The sequence below is a fragment of the Rhamphochromis sp. 'chilingali' genome (assembly GCF_963969265.1).
Source record: "Rhamphochromis sp. 'chilingali' genome assembly, chromosome: 4".
Classification (NCBI taxonomy): domain Eukaryota; kingdom Metazoa; phylum Chordata; class Actinopteri; order Cichliformes; family Cichlidae; genus Rhamphochromis; species Rhamphochromis sp. 'chilingali'.
In genome coordinates, this window is record NC_137948.1 from 3,739,147 (window position 1) to 3,760,406 (window position 21,260).

The 21,260-nt window shown below is 41.6% G+C and overlaps 1 protein-coding gene across 2 annotated transcripts in view; it reads left to right on the forward strand.

Annotated features, from left to right (window-relative positions):
• Positions 1-21,260, forward strand: part of krt222 (keratin 222) — a 31,279-nt gene that overhangs the window by 6,990 nt on the left and 3,029 nt on the right. For both annotated transcript variants that reach the window (XM_080880932.1, XM_080880931.1), the window contains 7 exons: positions 1,983-2,065; positions 6,382-6,535; positions 7,681-7,977; positions 11,610-11,735; positions 13,428-13,648; positions 16,408-16,628; positions 17,583-17,685. In XM_080880932.1, coding sequence (XP_080737058.1) covers positions 1,983-2,065; positions 6,382-6,535; positions 7,681-7,977; positions 11,610-11,735; positions 13,428-13,648; positions 16,408-16,628; positions 17,583-17,685 — 1,205 coding nt within the window. The remainder of the gene's footprint in view (positions 1-1,982; positions 2,066-6,381; positions 6,536-7,680; positions 7,978-11,609; positions 11,736-13,427; positions 13,649-16,407; positions 16,629-17,582; positions 17,686-21,260) is intronic.

Below are 21,260 nucleotides of genomic sequence, written 5' to 3' on the forward strand. Positions count from 1 at the left end.
AGGAGCAATAACACTCAAAGGATCGATTTTAGCTTTACCTGTAAATTAAATATATCAAGTTTATATTCAACAAGCTATATTTTGAGGTATTAGTGTAATTTATATTTAAAAAGTACAAAGAGGAAGGGCGTGAGCTGAATCGAGTCAATCGCATCACCTTTGATGTACAAATGCTTTGTTTTCTTCTGAATAGGCCTAATTCATAACAGTATCTCTTCAGAGTCTGTGTGCGTCTGATAATATGGGGATTTTGGCATGCAAAGTAGGATGGATTACAAGCATGAGGCGTCTATAGCATGGGTTGGGCATTTTTATAGCTCCTTTTTAATCTCACTGACCACTCAAAGTGCTTTAGATTACAAGCCACATTTACATTTTCACACAAAGTCATATTGCACTTTATTTTATGCATTTAGATTCTTTATGTACGACCAATTTAGAATCACCTCTTAACCTAACATGCATGTTTTTGGACTGTTTAGCAAGCCTGAGTACTTGTAAACCCACACAGGGTTTAGGAGAATACCGGACCATCAGGCAGGCCGGATTATAAGGCGCATTAAGCGAAACAAAACAGTCAAATTTTACTCAACTCATTCTTCTTGCTTCCTCCACTTCCATACGGAGCCCCACAAGGGACATGGGAGAAAAAAAAATTAAGATGAACTTTTGCGAGATCTCGCAAAGGTAACTCGGTAACTCGGGATCTCGCAAAAGTTGAATTCCAGACATCACATATTTGCAAAAGTGCTCTGACATTTTCGGAGATATCTGTCTTTTGCGAGATCCCGAGTTAGTTTTGCGAGATCTCGCAAAAGTTCATCGTAATTTTTTTCTCTCCCATGTCCCTTGCAGGGCTCCGTACTTCCATACCATTGATTCATTAATGTTGAATTCTCTCGCAGCTGCTCTATTCCCATGTTGCTGCAGTATATTAATGACTAACCTCTTATTGTGGATGGATTATCTCAGTTGTTCTCCTGCCTGAAGTTTGGTCCGTTTACAGCATTCTGCCATGCAACTGCATTTGTTCGTAACCAACGGGAACCCTCGTTAACTTTTACAGAGTGGAAAAAAGGTTAGCGTTCGTCCTCCAGTTTGTTATGCTAACATAGCTGTGTAGCTAGCGATCACGTAGCACATCATTACATACCAGCTAGCCCAACTTCAGCAACCCTAAAAAAAGTCACTGCTGTTTAGTTTTTTGTCTTCATTTATGTTGAAAATGATAGAAGAGCTGTAGGTGGAAACTAGCGAGCTAACTTCCTGCTAACTTCTGACTCCGTTAAATTTAATAAATTCTGTTTTCATGGATGCCTGGATGTTAAACTTAATTGTTACATCCAGTAAAGCAGTAACGCTGATCATTTTATTAAAGATGAAAGAATTTAGACAGTTTTTAACTCCCAGTGATGCCGCAGTGTTCGTTTGACCTTGGGACAGAAGTAGAAGGAGTTTAGGACCCAGATTACTCCGCGAGGCTCCTGACTACAGTAGCCGTGAGGCTCAGAAAATCTATCAAGCAGTGCGGCTTCATAGCTCACAAAAGTCCTACTAAAACATTGTTGACAGATTTTGAGCGCCGTGTACCACATAAAAGGTCAGTAAGCACAACCAGAATTCATACATCAGGCGCACCGGATTATAATACGCACTGTCGATTTTTGAGAAAATTAGGATTTTAAGTGCGCCTTATAATGTGGAAAATAACCAGACTCCACACAAAAGAGTCCAGAGATCACGAGATTCAAACCCAGAACCTTCTTCCTAAAAGTCAGCGGTGCTAACCACTGCCGCAACTTGCTCTCCCACTTTTTCCAAGTTTTGTGACTTTCATCTCATGATTTGTTTCTTAGAGAGCTGTAGCTTTGATCATGCCACCAGAACATGGAAACTGTATGTATAGAATCACCGGTTAGATTTTGCCTTGACCTCCAAATCTAATCACATCTTATTTGTTTTTTTGTTTTTTGCTTTGTCAGGTCGGTAAACTACTGATGGAGAATGCTCAGCTGGCTTTAGAGTCTGACAGCATGAAGTCCAGAGCGGCTGCCATCCAGGCCAGGTCAGCTGTATTTGGCTTTAATTTTCCTGGAAGCTCCAGTGCTCCTCTTCCTCAATCAATACAATTTTCTGATTATTAATTAGCATTAGGTATGATTTCATATTGCATAAACCTATTGCATGTATTGTATGTCCAAAGTAATCGGCCACAGTGGGCAAAAGACATGGTTTTGTTTGTGTACCATTGGTAGTTTTTACCAGATGACAGGCGCTAATATGGGATAATCATCACCAGCCAATAAAGATGTTTCAGTGTTTGAGGCAAAGCTGTTGAGTTCAGAATAAAAGACTTCCTGTTTTCATCCTGCTGCAATGCTTTTCCAGCTCCCCTTTTATCGCACTCAGGCCAGTTCCCGCTCCTGTGAGCCAACCTGCCTGACTTTGTGCCGCGTCGGCGCTTTCACTTATGTATTGATGCAGAGTGACACAGACACCCCCCCCCCACACACACACACACACACCACCACCACCATCAGCACCACCTCTACCTCCCTCACACACCTCCCGCCTGCTGTTGAATGTTAACCCCTAAAGGACAGTGGATGAAATACCTGTCTCTTCCTTTTATACCTCCACCTGACGAGTTTCCTGACCATCTGTCTGTTTATGATGCACTAGGATGACTCCAAGGTCTTTTTATGTCCTTTTCTCTTTTAGTTATCATTTCTGCAGCGCAATGACTCACAGTCATGGGGTGAAATAAAAACTTCCAGCTGATACCAGAGACTCCAGCCCCTGGTTAGACACTCACTAGCTATTCTTAGAATTGCTGTTTGCATTAGTCAATACTTGACCTTCGAGTGACTGGGTGGGGTTAGCCATATGTTTGTATGTGCTCTGATATTTTTAATAATGAAAATGTTTCCTACAGAGAATTTTTCTCCTGCTCTTTGTAGTTTATTCCAGGAACTGGATCTTTGATGTGGCTAGGGTAATGGAAAGTTTTGTGGTCTGATTTTATTTGTAATTATCCACTTTTAACCACTACATTGTGATGTTGTGCAGTGAACCATTGCTGTAAGACTTAGAGCAAGATTCAGAGATATCCTCAAGTATGTGGTTTGATAACAGAGCAGACAGGCAAACTTAATGCTTTGAAGGATGTTTAAAGCTCACATACTGTCTCTGTGATAGTGAACTCTGAAGAACTCTGAATTATGGCATAAAGATCTCATATTCATAAAGATTAACATGAAATCATAAAGATTTCATATTAAAACCCCTTTTTGAATAATTTTTAGAATATCTGTCCAAGGCAAAGAAAACAGTATAAGACTTTGGATTCAGGAGAGAGACACTATCTCTACTTTTAAGATGAGGCTTAAAACTGGTTGCAGCAGATGACCCACCCCTCCCCTCCCTTAGCGTAGTTCTGCTGGAGGTTTCTTAAAAGGGAGTTTTTCCTCCCCACTGCTGCCAAAACGCTTGCTCATAGGGGGTCACATGAATTTTGGGGTTTTCTCTGTTTTCTTTGTATTATTGCAGGGTCTTTACCTTGAAATATAAAACACCTTGAGGCAACTGTTGTTGTGATTTAGCGCTATATAAATAAAAGTAAATTGATTTGAGTTGAAAGCTGTAGATAGGATGTGACTCAGTCTTTAAAGCTTGAAGGAAGCAACTACAGTTTGTCATGGCATTGAGTCTGTGACCCAGTGTTTTGTGTTTGATTAAGTTATATTCCTTGATTATTTGTTATTCATGGCTGGGTTTGTGTTTATACTATATTTGTTGTTCTATCTCCTAGTTTCGCTCACTGTGTCTTCCCTGTGTTCCACAGTGCATCATGTCAGTCATGTCTCAGTGTCTAGTCCGTGTCTCTGAGTCTGCGTCTCTGTGAATGTCTCATGCTTCCTGTTTTACTTTGATAGTCCTTGTCTTATGTTAGTGTATTCTGCTTTGCTTCCTTTGTCTTATTATGTCTGATTTGTCCCAGCTGTGTTCCCACCTGTTCACCATCCTCTCATTGTCCTGCCTGTGTATTTAAGCCCTGTGTCTTCCTCTCTGTGCATTACCTGTTGCATTTCTCTGTGCTCCAGGCTCCATGTCTCAGGTTGTTATGTTTTATGTCCCGAGTTTCTAGTCCCAGGCTTTTGTTCCTTTGTATCACTTTAGTTTCACCCAGTTTAGGTTTTGTTTCAGTTTAGTTGCTGCCATGTTCAGCTTTTGTTTGTGTTTCGTTTTCCCCACTGTAATTAAAGCTCACTCGCAATACGTCATTTGTCAGTGCCTGCACTTGGGTCCTTTCTCAGTTCAGTTCAATTCAATTTTATTTACACAGCACCAAATCACAACAACAGTCGCCTCAAGGCGCTTGATATTGTAAGGTAGCCCCTACAATAATACATACAGAGAAAAATCCAACAATCATATGACCCCCTATGAGCAAGCACTTTGACGACAGTGGGAAGGAAAAACTCACTTTTAACAGGAAGAAACCTCCAACAGAACCAGGCTCAGGGAGGGGCCACAGGGCCCTTCTGTGGAACTAGCTCCCTGTTGATTTTCATCTTTTGTCCAGTTTTCTTTCCGTCGAACCAAATGAATTGTGGCAGAGGATTTAACAGGTTTCTTTCTTTTAAAGGGGAGTTTTTCCTTCCCACTGTCGCCAAGTATGTCACCACGGGAGGTCGTCTGATTGTTTGGGTTTTCTCTTTATTATCATCGGGTCCTTACCTTACAAACGCACCTTGTGGCGATAGATTTGATTTCACGCTATAAAATTAAAGTTGAATTAAATTGAATTGAATTTACTTTTGTCTTTAAGTGTGAGGTGGGAGCAGTTAACTGGTTCCTGCCTGAGGATCTCGGGCCATGCACTGGTTGGCACAAGGTTCCAGTGTATTCTGGAACAAGGCCACAAAGAGCTTTAAGAGTAAGAAGCAAAATCTTGGAAACAATTGTAAAACTAATGAACAGCCAGTGTAGAGTCAGTAAAATCTGTGCAATATTTTTAGACACTTTCATTAGTTCCTGAAAAAAGTCTTACTGCTGCATTTTGAGTGATTTGAAGTCTATTGATCGATTTTTGATTAATAGCTTGTAAAAGAGCTTTACAATAATCTGTCCAAGAGGAAAAGCTGAGTGCTAAAACTCAGTGTGGATTATACCAACCCTCAGGTGGTAGTACCAGGGATCGGGTGACCTTATTTACATGTTTCTCAAAAATGCTTGTCGTGTTGTCATCGTCGCCCTCTTCTTCCTCTTCCTGCCTGGTCTCTTTAGGGATCATCTGTCTCTGTCTCAGCCTGTCACATCAACCTTCTCTGCGATCTTCCTCCATGTTGTCTGGACCAATGATGAGAATTTCTGGGGTGTTTTCTTAGTTTACTTTCAAATTGCCCTACTCAGTCATTTCAGTTGCTAAATTAGCTCGGTCTCGAGCCGGAGCGATAAATAAAACATGACTTTGAACATACCTCCGCTGCAAAATTGCCAGACTACTGGCAGATTCAAACCCAGATCCTTCCTCTTGTGAGGGAGCATTGTTTATCACTGCGCCACTTTGGACCCTGGCATGTCACAAACAGTGCATATGAGCATTTCACTCACAAATCCAGGATTAATCAAGATGTTTTTCACCAGATTTACAAGTTGAAATAAAAATGACACATTTTTAACCCGTTTACACTTCTCTGAAGCAGTTAACTGGAAAAGCAAAGGTTGAATCTTACAACACAGATTTCAATACAAAGGTCAAACATTTGATGCACAGTAGCGATCAAACCTCAATTTAAATGCTTGCCACAGTGTGAGCTGTGATCCTGTGGTGAGTCCTGAAGGTACTCCAGGTAGGCTGCAAGCAGTGATTTATAATAAAACACAAAAAGCTTTTGACTTTTTGTCATCTATAAAGTACCTTTCAAATGTTTTAAATTAGAAGATTATCTAAAAATCACAACTAATCAAACAAAAACCTGGAATTTAACTTGAATCATTATTCATTAATTTTAATTCATGTGGTGTCTTTCATCTTATTCTGGTGTGTTTATCAGCTTATTCCATTTTATTAAACATTGGCTGCACATGATCTGCTAAACTTCCAGTTTGAACTGAACCAGATTAAAGCAGATGCTACCCTGGACTGGTTTTGCACCAGTTAGATGTTAGCTGGTCCTCTAATCAATCATAAATTGCTCAGCAGGCATATTTAGTTAAGGTTGAAATTAGGATGAATTCATATTTTTGTAATGGCCTCAAAAATGCAAGTTTTCCCCCAGAAAACAATGTGAATGGATGCCGGGTGGTTGGTGTGTTCATGCATTTTACTGTTTAAATAATAAAACTAGGTCAATATGTGTCAATATCCCCTCGCAGGTGCGAGACCGAAGAGAGGAACACCAGGCGTCTGGAGGAAGAGGTGGCTCTGCTCAGGGAGACCAAGAGGACGGCAGATCACAGCAGCATGATACTGCATGCAGAGGTTCACCGCTCCATGACAGAGCTGCAGGAGATGCACCGGGAATTTGAGGTCATTAAATGTTCTTCTGTCTTGCCTTCTCATTCATTTGTCTTTTTAACTTTGCTCTCTTTTCTGTCCTCCCGTGCTTTTCCATCTGCATGCACAGTAGTAACTGTGTTCCAAAGTAGAAACTAGCTCACCCCTATAACTTCAGCGAGAACATTCAGGGTCCCTGGAGGCTGCAAAACTCAGTAATTCTGAGACAGAGTAGAGGAAGAAGAAGCGAAGAGGCAGGAAATTACAGTACCTGCATGTTTGGAGGAATGAGTTGACATTTTCTCGTTGGTGCTGGATTCAAACTGTCATCTTGTAGTGGCTGGAAAAGAGAGCAGAAACCAGCCCCTACAAGTCTATAACCAGTTTTCACACGTTTCCACTGCAAAAACATTGTGGTGCCAAAAAGCTGCCATCGGCATGTAACAAACTTAAGGCCTTTGAAGCCTTTATTGTCAGTGGCTGTGGAAAAGAGGTACATGATGAGGCACATTTTCAAGGGACTGTCTATTAACTGCATCTGCTGTCTCGATCTCTCACATTAAAAACAGGATGAAAAACAATTTCCACACAGTCTTTGTTTGTCCCTTCACTCTGACCTCCACAGATGTGCTCCTCTCGTGAACGCTACATGACCCTTAAGTGGTTATGATATATAAAATGTGTGTAATAGTCCTATTTAGATCTCTAATTATAGGAATACTTGTTATAATAACACGTAAATTATAAGTGATCTGTTCCAACCTCGACATAATAGTCCTGTAATGACTGGGTGTGCATGAGCACTTTTTTTCCTTGTGTGAGAAACAGCTCACAGTGACCTCGTCCGTCCCTCCTCCATCTTTTCTTTCCTCCCTCCTTATCTTCATTTTCTCATTCCTGCTGACTAATACTCCCCTCCCTCACTTTCAGGATCCTTTCGTGCACACACATATGCATAAATGTGGTATTGATCCCTGCTTACTCTTCCTCTCCTTGTCTCTCCACATGTGTTCCCACTTTTTTCTCCTTTGCATTTTACTCACCTTTTTCATTCAGAATTTATTTTAATCCAACTCTCATCTCTCTTTTTGTCTCGCCTGTATTTTTTACCATCCTTCACCCTCCCCTCTCTCTCTGCTCCCTTTCTCTCTCCCTCCCCCTGGTTGGCTGTTTTGCAGGCAGCCCGGGCTCTGCAGCTGCAGCGGGCCAGCTCCTGTGATGCTCTGTTAGCGACGGCCACGGCAGCAGCAGCAGCAGCAGGAGGAAGGGAGGAGGAGGATGGCACAGGGATGGAGCTCACCCAGCTCCTCGACCGAATCAGAGCGCAGTGCGAACAGAGCAGACTCCCCAGCCCGGGGGAGAGACACCTCGGCCTGGGCGCCATCTCAAATCCAGCCCCCGGCTTGGTCGGGCCTCCTCATGCTGGAGCTGGAGCAGCAGCAGCATCCAGAACACACAGAGGAGCCCTCAGCGAGGTACGCATCCACTCTTACACAATCTTCACTTGTCTTTTCTGAGGACAATGGTCCTGATCTGTGCCGGTCCGACACACCCTCAGGACCAACTCCAGGCTGTCCCACAGGCAGGGTGATGCATGTGCCCCGCTGGTATTTGTTGACTGGGATAAAAAGCTTGAAACCTCTCCTTCCTTGCTATATGGCCTGTTTGTGTGCAGATTGTGTGTTTGTCTCCTTTCTCTCTTCATCTAAACACAGTAGTGGTGGTCTGTGTGAATGATCCCTCACCTTCATTAAATATTTACAACCCAAAATACAACCTAAGCATCCTCATCCTGTGTCTAGTAATAGCAGCTTTGTTTTGTTTTGACGTTTCCACTCTTATTTTAGCTCAGCTGGCCTCTTTTCTGGGAAAAACACAGTCCAGAAGCTGTTTATTATTCCACAGCGCCATGACTTTGGTCTGACAGCAACAATAAAGTGCCTTCACCAAGGGCTGAGAGCGACCACGGCACTAAATCAGGGCAGGTTTTATTAAATTCTGCTGTTTACATCAGACCCACTAACAGCAGCACAATGCAGCAGTCAAGAGCTGACAACACGGCAATAAAAAATCATTCAAAGATTCAAAGACTGCGTTTGGCTTGTTTCAGAGGAGTTCTTCTTTTCCTCTAATCTGTAGGAATTAAGGCAAGGGACGTTTGCGTAGCTAAAATGAATTGTTTTGTGGGGGTCGTGAGCAGTTAATATACTTTAACTGATTTATCAATACATGGACAACTGCTTCTTGTTGTCCTGTTATGTGTGGATGTGGACTCCAGAAGTCAGACTAACACACGGGCAGGTGGAAAACTCAAAGAATACCTTTAATGAGTACGTGTAGACAGTTCAAGGAAAACAAAGTCCAAAAGGTAACTAAATCCAGAAGGAGGAAAAAACAAACCAACCAGGAAACAGGACAGGAAGGAATAACAAATGCACCGACAAAGGACTGACTGGGCTTGTACACACACTGAGGGATATTGGGAATTGGACACAGCTGTAGGAAGCACAACAAATGGGGAAGATGAGACGAGGGGAAGTAAAGTGAATGCAAGGCACAAGGACAGATGACTTATCAAAATAAAAAAGGAGGTGAAATAAAACTGAATGGGGAAACAGACACAAATGAACACAATACGGGGGAATTACACAAAAGTGTGAAACTAAACTCTAAACTACCAAAAACTGAGAATGGAACTAAACTGAAAAATATATAAAGAACAGTAACCAAAGATTATAACCAGGAACTAAGGAACAAAGGAAGACTAAGAATTGCCAGAAGACATTCAGATAAAACATCTGGACTTCTTTAAGTTGCTTGAAGATGTTTCACCTCTCATCCGAGAAGCTTCTTCAGTTCTAAGGTCAAATGGTGGGGAGTCCCAGATTTGACCTGGTGGGGAGTCCCACCATTTGACCTTAGAACTGAAGAAGCTTCTCGGATGAGAGGTGAAACGTCTTCAAGCAACTTAAAGAAGTCCAGACGCTTTTCTTTGCAAGCTCCTTTGACTACGATGACCTGGATGACTGAGAACCTTCACAGACATTCAGATAAAACAAAAATACAAAATCTATAAACTTAAGACACTCGGTCCGTTACCCAGGACCACAACTCCCTGTACAGCATTAGGAGCCTCTGTTTGTATTTTACCTGCTAATTAAACTAAGCAAGCAAAAATATTAGAAATTAGGATAGATTATTTGCCAAATATGTATTTGGCAAATAATCTATCCTAATTTCTGCAGCTCTGCCGAATAATTATCTGTTTTAGATCTTAAGTGCACACACCAGAGTTTACGCTCTGTGTCTACATTGTGAACTGCCTGGTTCTGGAGATTTTAGCTGAGTAGACATCAGCATTTGCTTCTGCACACTGGACAATCACTTTATGGTGTTCAAAGTGCCAAAAATGACATAAAAAGCGCAGCAGTAATAGGTTATTTCAGAGACAGTAATCTGGTTGCTGAAACAAAGTATAAAGAGCTCCACAAGACAGAAAGATAATATAATAATATGTAGGTTTAATTTTAGCTGTCTGGATACCGTGTAAGATTATACAGAGCAGCCTCGTTGTCCCCGGGAACATTTACAATGTTTACCTTATGAAACGTCAAAGTCTGAGTGCAAAATAGACTAAAGAATCCAAACCTCCATCCATGCATGACTTCTGTCATCACGTTCAATGACAGTAAAGCTCTTTAAGCTTAAAGGCGCCAATTGGAGTTGTCTCTGAACAAACAAAAGTTTATATTTAGATTTTCTTAAAAGCCTGGATTGGAATCGCAGCAGATGCAATTCAAGCTTTGTATAACTGTAATAATGTCAAGATGATGTCATATTCTGCAGTTTTCTTGCTACTGGAAATGAAGATGAAAAGACTTTCCATAGTGCTGTATAAGTGAGGAGAATGTGGTGCACTGATGTTTCACGGTATGCAAGCGTGAGTCTGACCAGGCAACGAACAGCATTATGCACAAATTAAAAACATAACAGGATGAAAAGAAAAGCAAAAACAGGAATAAGAACAAAAAACTGTAGAATTTTAAAAAATGTACCGCATACGAAAGCAGATCAAATGCAAATATTTACCCAAACACATGTCAACAGTATATAAAGCACACACATGAATGAGCTGTTCCAGAACAATAATGTTAACCCAGTGATATAATACATATAATAATTTAACTCCAAGAACAGATTTCAGCGTCAACATGCTCCACATATAACGGCCCTATTAATAACTCACTGATATGTTCTTATGTAATATAACACAACACCAACACAACCTCTTCTGTAAGAGTTTTTGTTTGGATTTTACTTCTAGTGCTTATCTTCTGTTGGATATAGATGATATATGTGTATGATGTAGGTGTCATATATAGCTCGTTTCAAGTGTATGCTCAACTTTCAAATAAAAATCTATGTATATGCAAGCATATGTAAGGAGTCCCTTTTAAATCCACTGTCAGGTCAGGTCTTGTTTGCCGGTGTTATCATCAATGAGCTGCTGATTTCAGCTAATATTGCCCTAAATGAATGTCTCCTTGAATAAAGATCTTTTTTTAAATTTGTTGCAACTGATAAATGGAGTCAGTGAAGTAACAAATTATACAGGAAGTATCTTGCGTAACTTTGTTTTATCTGTCAAAATATTGTCATAAGTGCTGAGACAGCTTCACCGCTCTGCTGCGTTTTAACGGGGCGAGGACGAAGGGTGTGAAACGCCTCACAGCTGTACAGTGTGTGGACAGCTGTGTGTACACGCTGTCTGTTTACCTTGCACTGAAACACACATCACCAAAGGCACCACCTGTGACTGCTTCGCCTCTGTGTTGTCTGACGGTGCCAGTGGGAAAAAGTACTTACTCATGAGGTGTGTGTGTGTGTGTGTGTCATTGTGTGAACAGGCCTCTGTTTCATTTACATAGTACAGATATTAAACCCAACAATTGCATCTCATCAGCTACTTTACATTAACACAAATATGAAACCACTTGAGTGTGTTCTATAAGGGAAAACTAGGTAGTTGTGTGAGTGTTTGGCGAAGAGGGTGGTGGTGCTGGGATTCACACCTCTTTAAACATCTGGCTCCCCTCTCGTTGTGCAGGAGGAGGCAGCGTGGGCGCAGGTGAGCCTCGGCGGCGCCGCCCTGAGGGAGGCACGGGCCGAGCTAGCCGAGGCCAGGAAGCAGTGGCACTCGCTGCAAGTGGAGATTGAGACCCTACATGCTTTGGTAAGAAAAAACAAATATCTAAAGTTATCATTCACACTGTTAACACTGCTTCAACACCACACGGCAGACTGCCTGTGAAAAGACGACAATAACAAGAAAAAATACTGTTTTTGCGTAATGTTTCAATTTAGCAACTAAAGGGAGTTTTAATACATCTGTGCCAAGATATACATAAGGTTTCTATCTTTCAATCACAGATACTTTATTATTATTTCTTCATTTTCAGAGCTGCTTTCATAAACATTGTGTAACTGATTCCATAACTGCAATTCATGGAAAATCTAAGGAATGAAAACTGGAATAAAAAGAAGAAAGTTATGAATATAAAAAAACCTCATTCAGTTTAATTTCAGTTCAGTTTATTTAATTCCCAACTGCTGCTTTAATACAATTTTACATTATGGATGTGAATGAACCCACGGAATTAGAAAAAACCCTCTAAAGATCAGACAAACCCCTGTGAACTGTGGGTTGGCAATGGTGGGAAGGAAGAACTCATTTTTAACAGGAAGAAACCTTCAATAGAACGAGGCTGTCATGGTTGGCTGTGTGGCAGGCAGGCAAGCAGGAGTGGTGGACCCAAAATGCAGAACTCAGACACGGAAGTGAGACTTAAAGCGCAGCTTTATTGCTTGGAGAAACCTCGTACAAACTAAACTCACTAAAAGAAAATAAAGGTCGTAATAGTGGAACTGAGGACTGAAACACTAGAAAAGAAACACTAAACACGGAAGCAGAACACACAGCTAGTTGAAGGTACGATACTAACACAGAGAAACACAGGGCTTAAATACACAGACGGCAGTAATCAAGGGATGAGAGACAGGAGGGGAACACACCTGGGAGAAATCACAGCTGACGAGACAGGGAAACGTAAACTCAGCACACTCACATAAGACACAGACCTTCACAATAAAACAGGAAACTCAGACACAGGGAACCAGACAAGACGCTGAACTGAACAGACAGATTCACAAACAGACGGGGAGACACCATAGATAGACAGAGATACAGACTCAGACTCAGAGGCAGACCGAATATAACACGTAGAACTCAAACAATAATAATCATCATAATAATAAACTAGAAAATGATAATAATAAACTTAAAGCGCTGGGTCACTGACCCAGGACCATGACAGAGGCTTAGGGAGGAAGAGCAGTCTGCTATGAACAGTTTGAAGGTGAGGAGACAAAGAGAGGAGCATAGAAAGACAAGAACAGCATAAAACAAGCATTAAACTGCTAGTCACCTGATCCAGTCCTAACTAAGTTTTTAGCCTTGTCAATTTGATACACTAGTTAACAAAGTGACCTTTCGTATGCCCACAGAGCAGCGTAACATTTCCTCTTCTATGTACAATGCTTTCTAGAAGCACCTAATTATTAAGACTGGGAAAAGAGTCATGACTTTAATTTTGCTGGTTGATGATAAATTAAAAAGCTGCACAGAATCCCCCTTAAATTTAAAAACGCTGAGTTTACCGTCGTCTAACCGCTCCATCTGGAGAGCTCTGAGCGCTAAAGCGTTTCGATTCATTGTTGACACTAAAGTTTTAAAAGTCTTGATATATTTAGGTGAATTTGTAAAATTGTTTTATTTAATATCGTTTTGTATTCACTGCATTCCTTTTTAAGAAAACAAAGACCATCAAGTCATGATCCAAACAGGTCTTTATTCTCTGGCGTCTAGGAGAAAGGCCTGGAAACGTCCCTCCAGCACACCCAGAGGCTCTACTCCAGCCAGCTGCAGGATCTTTCCCAGGTGATCGCTGGGCTGGAGAGCGAGCTCGAGCAGGTGAGGAGCGGGTTGGCCACCCAGCGTCAGCGCCACAATCAGCTTCTCAACACTAAGATGAGGCTGGAGAGAGAGATTGCTACTTACCGCCGTCTGCTGGAGCGCGAGGAGGGAAGGTGAGCGCGAGACAAAGGGCGAGGAATCTTAAAAGAAGACAGGAGGGTTGTTTGAGCTGGAATTTTGTGGTTTTAGAGTTCTTCCTTGTCTTTACAGTTTAATGAAATGTCTTCCTTGAGAAAAAGAAAAAGATCGCGCATCAAGCAGCAGAGTCTGACAAACTTGGCACGCGCTTTAGTGCCGTGAGCAAGTTAGAAGCGTCATTGTCAGAAGTAATGCACAAAGTAAACAAAATTACTTCTTGTTTCTTTTCTTTAACTTGAGCTGTCAAGCTTTTATGAGTTGACACTTTCAAATCTTAACCTTTATCTTTTGGATTATGTTGAATTTACCTGAATACAAATTCAAAATCCACAATAATTGCAAGTTGAGACGTACTCAGGCCCTGCTGTCCGCCCATACAACATAGTGGCACATAAACATTTCTGTTAAACTGAAATGAAGATGACAAACTCTCCGATTCATAGCCTGAAAATCCAGCTGTCTTTAATTACATGAGCTGACAGAATCCAGACAGTAGAGGCGTCTTTGTCTGGCTTTTTCTGCAAGCGCCAAGTTGTTTTATAGGGGAATATTCAGCTCACCTGACGGGGCCTTTAATTATCTCCTTCCATTTGGACGCTAGACTCTTCTGAGATGCTTCAACACATTTGCTGCATCAACCGCACTGCTGACGTTTTATAGCTAGGAGACATCACTTTGACTTTATGCCACATAGGTTACGGGCAGAGTGGAGTGCTGCCTTTGATTTGTCTCATCTCTTTAGATTAATGACGATGATGCAAGGACGGGCAGGACGCATATGAAATTTCTATTGTTTAGTCATATTTGAGAAGGGCGGCATTGAGTGGGATAAAACACAATAAAACAAGAAAAAATGAGAGAGCAGAGCATCTGCACGCATTAAAAACAAGTCTCACTGAAGCTTCAGCACATAAAACCGCTGAGGTTTGTGAAATGGGTATTTACCGAATAAAAAGCACAAAAGATGATTCTGAAAGGTCGCGCCACAATGCTTTTAGATCATCTGCTCAGTCCAGAGAATACATCACCATTGTCTTTTGCACCACACTGTGTTAATATCGCAGATGAATTGTTAAATAACAACAACAGAAGTCATGCTCGTGTGTCAGTGAGGTTGTAGGACACATTGCACTGTGCTGCATCATTTGGCTCCAACTGCTCTCACAACCTGAGCACACACTTTGGATGGTCTGTCCAACTCACTGTTAGCATGCTAACATCTGCCAACATTCACAAGTATGCAAAACACAAAGCAAACTTTTAAAATGATAGCGCAACGTTACCAACAGTAATGTCAGAAAAAGGTAGTTCTGCTGATAATAGTTCCCAAATTTCTAGAAACTGTGGCTCAGTTTCTCCAAACTCTGAATACAGACTGCTTTGTCAAAACTCCACACATCAAAGGCCTCAAAACAACGCTCTCTCTATTCAAACTGAATCCTCCCCCCAAAATAATACACACTGCTGTTCTATGCTTATGTCTTATAGAACATCAAAGAAACGCTCGTGTGGTAAAAACATCAAACCGTGTTTTAATGGCTATATATTTTTTAAACGACTTATTATAATTTCCAGTTCTTTTGATTCTCATATTCATCATCCGCCTTCCAAGTGTGACGTTACGTTCTTCATTTGTGCTCGTTTCACCCACTGAATTGTTCTTCCAGCGGAGTTTAAACAGGCGCAACATGAGCGAGGCTAATTGGCAACCAGGATGTTACATTTTGATGTCCGGTGTTCCTGCAGGTGAGCGAAGTGTGCAGAACGATGACATCTGAGTGAGACCGGGAAATGGGGTTTGAGTGATGTTACTGTTACACTTCATGAGCTTCGTGTTTTCCAAATTGTGTGCATAGTTGAAAATGAACCTCCAATTTGTAAGATTGGGGAAACCTGCAGTCGGCTGAGACTGAAGAAGTCACTTGGATGAGTGACGAAACGTTTCTCCCACTGAAAACTCTACGTCCAGATGAACAGAATCAAATTTTTTGGAACATCTAAAAGCAATTTTTAGTACGGATTAACATCTGAGGATTTCCTTTTTGACAGCCCTAAGAGAGGTGCTGGTTTGAGGCCTGGTTTTATGTTTGCCACGTGCTTGCTCTTAGAGGATTGTTTGGTGGGGTTTCTTTACAGTATAAAGCACCTTGTTGTGAATAAAATTCCATTCAGTTGTTTTTTATTAAACCTGTTCATGTGTTTCCAGTTGGCCAAACTTGTTTAAATTGATACCTTTTTTTTGTTGCCTTTTCTGTGTTTATCCCTCCCACAGTCTTCAGCTAATCTGCTTTTCGTTTCACATTAGCATAAAGGATGGGAATTTCCTGGGAATTAAAATGACATGATGAAAGCAGATGACTAAGAAGCAGTTGGGGTGGTATGGAAGTATCAAACGACTTGAAAATTAGTAGTAACTTCAGGAAGTTATAATGGCTTTAATTGGAGACAGACCTCCTGCCTGCATAAACATGTATTAGCAGTCGTGGCTTCTACATTACTGTGGATATGAACGCAGAGCGGAGAGCTAACGACCAGCAGTCTGGTTACAACCATAGGTGCTGTATCCTTCATTCTACAGAGAAGCGAAAGTAAAGAACTGTGAACTCATGATATGACAACTTGGTGTCAAACATGGAAACAATTAGACTTCAAGGGATATAGTGCCGCCACAGATCCCTCCCGTCGTCCGAGTCGTACATATATTACACATCTTTACGTCTTCATGTGCCTGCAGATACATGGGTCGTACTGCACAGCCGATGGTTCTGCGGCCATGGAGGTCTTCAGTCGTGGAGCCAAAGGAGAATGGACTTGAAAATGGTTTCAGTGACCTCGCCGTTACTCCAGACGAACCCAAGTCAGAGCCCCTCCCTGACATACCTTCACTCCTCCCAACAGAAAATGGGCTGAAGAAAAGCATACTGTACAGACAGCGAAGCCTGGTGATACTCACAGGTAAGACACACATTTACCTCGCTGTGCGGAGCAAACCAGTCCCTCTTTGATTTAAGGTGTCTCTCATACAGTGTGTCATAATTAAATGAGCCAATGTGACACATTAGGCCTTGTGCTGGCCCATGTGTGAGCCACCTCTGGCAAACCAGATCTGGGCCACCAAAGGGCCATCATTCTTTGCGGTATGTGCAAAGAATGTGTAAGCATATTGTGTGGGCCAGATCCGGGCCATACCAACTTTGCTATGTGGGAATAAGTGTTTTGTCTGCAAAATTGATGAAGCTAACAGAACTCGATAGCGTTACAATTTAGCTCTCCAACCCATTTCTTTTTAATTATGGTGACTTCTGGCTCCAGAAACCAACACAGTAGCTTAAATGCTAACACCAAAACCGGCAGGTAACGTCACAGTGGCTATGTCCATCTTTTATATACAGTGTATGGGCCTCATCAGAAAAATCAGCTGTGCAGCACTGAGTGGGACATCTCACATCATACTGACAGAAAGATAGCCACCATGTAGCCGCCATTCCTCCATTTTTCTTTTTATTGAGCCAAAACCCTTAAAGGGACTTAAACACAGGACACCAGGCAGGCAGACGGGGAATACTACAAGAGATGTCAATGGACTCTAATGTACAGGGAAAAAATAACAAAAAGCTCTGCAAATATACTGCGGGACATTTTGATTACTGTATAAATATAGAACAGGCAAATATAGAGTGTAACATGAGCCCGGTGTTATGTTCAGCTTCAAAGGAGAGGTTCAGGTAATTTCCATGGGAACAAATGATATGTAAATGTCTTTGGGTCGCATCGGTAATCTTATTTTTTGGCCAAAAAGCTGACGTCTCATCATTTCGGTGCATTCCTCTTTATTGATGGAAAAGTAGTGACACGCCTACTTGTTGCAGTCATTTCTTATTATGGTTTATCTTTAACGACTTCTCGCAGAGCCAGAACTAGATAAGGACTTGCCAATCTCCACTGTGAAGACTCAGGAGATCCTTCAAGGCAATGTGGTGCAAGAAAGCGCGGAGGGTCACGGCACCATTGAGTAAGTATTGATCGCTGTGCTCCCACTTGGCCTGCAGTCAGTGCTTCTGCTTGAGTGTGAAACCTAGGCATTTTCTAATAGTAACCGCTAATTACATCACACAGATAAATCCCTATTGCAAAAACATCTTACTCATGTAATCTCCTGAAGCTTTAACACATTTCAATTAGAGTCTTTATATTAGTTCACAAGCATGCAGTCATCATACTCCACTCCCCGGCGACGTCTAGGCGAACAGAAGAATTACCTTCACACATCGAACGAGTTAGGAGAAACAAAAACATTTAGCTCACAAGTTCCCATGAGTAATTCCTCACTGGGTTGCATGGGAATTCTCCTTTTTTAATGGCCTGTGTTTGATGTGGAGGTACTCGCCCGGTATGCATGCTTCAGGGCGTGACACCTGTCATTGTTGGACGAGACATGGGTGGAAATCTTTGTTCGTGCTTCAGGTATTACCAGACCGAGACACAGCCACGCATACACACTTGCATAATGTCCTCAGAGAGCCGCAGATGCAAAGAGACGCAGTTGCTCTGCCAGCCCAGCAACTATCGGTCATGTCCTCACACTTTCTCCTGAGTGCGCTGTTGTTTGCTTCAAAGATCCTGTTATTTTCTACATTTTGCAGGTGACCGCGCTTGCCCACATCAAAGATGGACGACCCGTGTTTATTATTTTGTTGTGCTATTGCTGGGAGGGCCTCTTGCATAGTTTGACCTTTTAATTAGACTAAACCTCGCCCTTCTTCCCTCTCTAAAGATAACAAGTAAGAATGCACCCTGCTGACTTATGTGTGCATATTTGATTGGCAAATAAGATTAGGCTGATGTCAGCAGCTGACTGTTGTGTCACATTCCAGTTTCATGCTGGTTAAATGTTCGAAACATTGTGTGATGAAGAGCTGAAAGACATTCCCACAAAAAATGGAAAAATGAACAAGAACTAAATAAAACTGTCTGTTTAAACTAATCAACTTTGTCAGGAGCAAAGGAAGTGATCGCAGTGATGTGGCAACAGCAGAGAAAGTCAATGACATTCAGTGACTGAAAGTGATGAAGGGTAAGATAACTACTGGCGACAGCTACCAACATCAGGAAAAGTGACTGATTGATATATGACGGGCTGTTGATACATTAGCGTAACCTAGGTGACCAGAGCCTGAAATATCCACTAGTGTGCGGCTCTTAACTTCAAAGCAGTGCACAGAGCTACTCCCTGAGTGAGGCGTCTGTCTGCAGTTACTGAGCAAACTGGTGTTTCGTCTGTAACTGCAGACTTCAAATTACTAGTATACTAGGAGATAATTGCCAAGACATTTTTAGATTAACAATCCATCAATCAATCACAGTGAACGATCTACAGACAACTATCACCTGATGTCTTTCACCCTGCTTATACACTGCCTTTTAGTGCATGGCTAATTTGTTTGACCTTACATAGAAGCTCATTTCTAGTCCAGGCAGACACTTGTTCCCAGCAGAAAAGCTCTGACAAACCTGCTCCATACTGCCTGATAAGACCAGACAGCCAAGGACACAATTAGGGAGTAGCTGGTCAAACAGTGAAGCAAGGGGCTGCTAGGAAAAAAGAAAAGGTGTAGATCAAACACAAAGCTGCAAGCAGAGTAAATATTACATTTCAATCAGGAGTGATTATTTCCATCTGATGTGGGAAAAGCAGCAGCGAGATCCCAGCGAATAAAAGAGTCTGCATCAGTCACAACAGACGAGAGATGGATGCAGATGCAAAAGCAACCGTGGGCAGGCTGAAGCAATTAAAAACATATGATCGGCATGGGATATCTGGGATCTAGGTGTAGTGAATTATTATTATTTTTTTATATGTGCTGGTTTCTTTTGTTTGGTTTTTGTTTTGTTTATCAAGACGAGCCCTCATCACTAAATTTGTTTTTCACTTTATCCAGAACATCTACAGATTTTAAAAGAGATCAGGCTTTCTCCTGGCAACCCATCCAAACAAGTCATACTTGTTTTGTCTATTTCTAATTGAACTCTCATGAACCTTAACATTCAAGTTGCTAACTGAGGCCTGTGGGGTCTAAACTGGAGCTTTTGTGTTTTTTGCAGTTTCTCTGAGCACTGCACGTCCGACCTCGGTGTGGATTCGCTGCGGCGTCCACTCCTGGGAAAACGGACAACGTTAATGTTTTCCACTTGTGAAAGTAGAGCAAAGGATTTCACATTGTTTGGAAATGGTGTGATAACTTTTCCCAGAATGATGGGCACCAACGATTGCTTGTCTGAGATCATTGTGGGCTTTCTTTGTCATTATGTTAACACACACATCATTGCTCCAGACCATCAAACTGTCAAAGCCTCTGCTTTTACGGCATCACTCACAACTGTGTTTGTAGAGGTGCTGATGATTAAATCAAGTGGATTTGATTAGCAGTAATGGGCTGTTACTTGGAAGCAGTCCTGTGAAAACTTGTCTTGATGCATGCTCAATCATCCAGGTGAGGAGGTCCCAAAAAAAATCTGTTTATCTGGATGTAGCGTTTTCAGTGGGAGGAACGCTGGTTTGTCTGGGGAGTCAAGGAACACATTTACATGGAAATCGAGGAGGAGGCCTAAGGGTACATCTTTCACCATCTTACAATGCTGTGAATGGTGAATGGTGCATATGACCATTGATCAGTGGTCATGGCAATTTACATATTAATGATCATGAAACTGACCTCACAGTGTTGCTGGTTTCAGTCATTATGCAGATGTTCTGTTTATAAGGAAACCTGCAGTCAGCAGAGACTGAAAAGTCACTTGGATGTGTGATGAAACAACATGTCCAGAACAGAATCAACTGTTATTATTTTAAACCAATGTCAAATAATTTCCCTTTACTTTTGCATTAATATGCATTCTGAATTGTTTGAGTCTACCCCCGAACGTAAAACCCATATTTTAATAAGCTAAAACGACAGAAACGCTTAAACCATCAAAACTAAATAAAACTGACATGTTAAAATATTAAAGATGAAACTGAAACTATCGAACCCACTTTGGAAACCATCTGACACAAAAACAAACCAAAACAAACACACATAAATGTGCAACCTCTGTGTTTCAGTTTTCTACCACTCTGTTAGTTGACCCCGTTTCAGCTGTGACACACTTTAAAGTGCAGTAGTGGGCTGAGGCAAGGTCTCTCTCTCTCTCCCTCCCTCCCAGACAGTTGTATCATTATGAATGTGCAGACAAATTAAAGGAAGCCCCAAATAACCCTTAGCATGAGAGGATCCAGAGGCTCTGTTGTGCAGTTTCAGAGCAGTTTGCTGACACGGCTTGGGTCTACTTGTCTCTTTAAAAATGAAGGGTCACTGTAAATCAATGGAAAGCTGATTGACTGTCTCCCAGAATATCAAAAGCCTTCAAAAATAGTTTGATGAGGATACAAAATGATGTGTTATATCATGATTAAAATACAGAGTGAGGGCGTATCTTCTTTATGTTTCACATCATGTCTTATCAAAGGCTACATCTAGGGCAATTCAAGCTCAGCACATTTTAGCATCAGCGCTCTCCGTCGCTGCCCCCTGCAGGCTCTATCTGTCT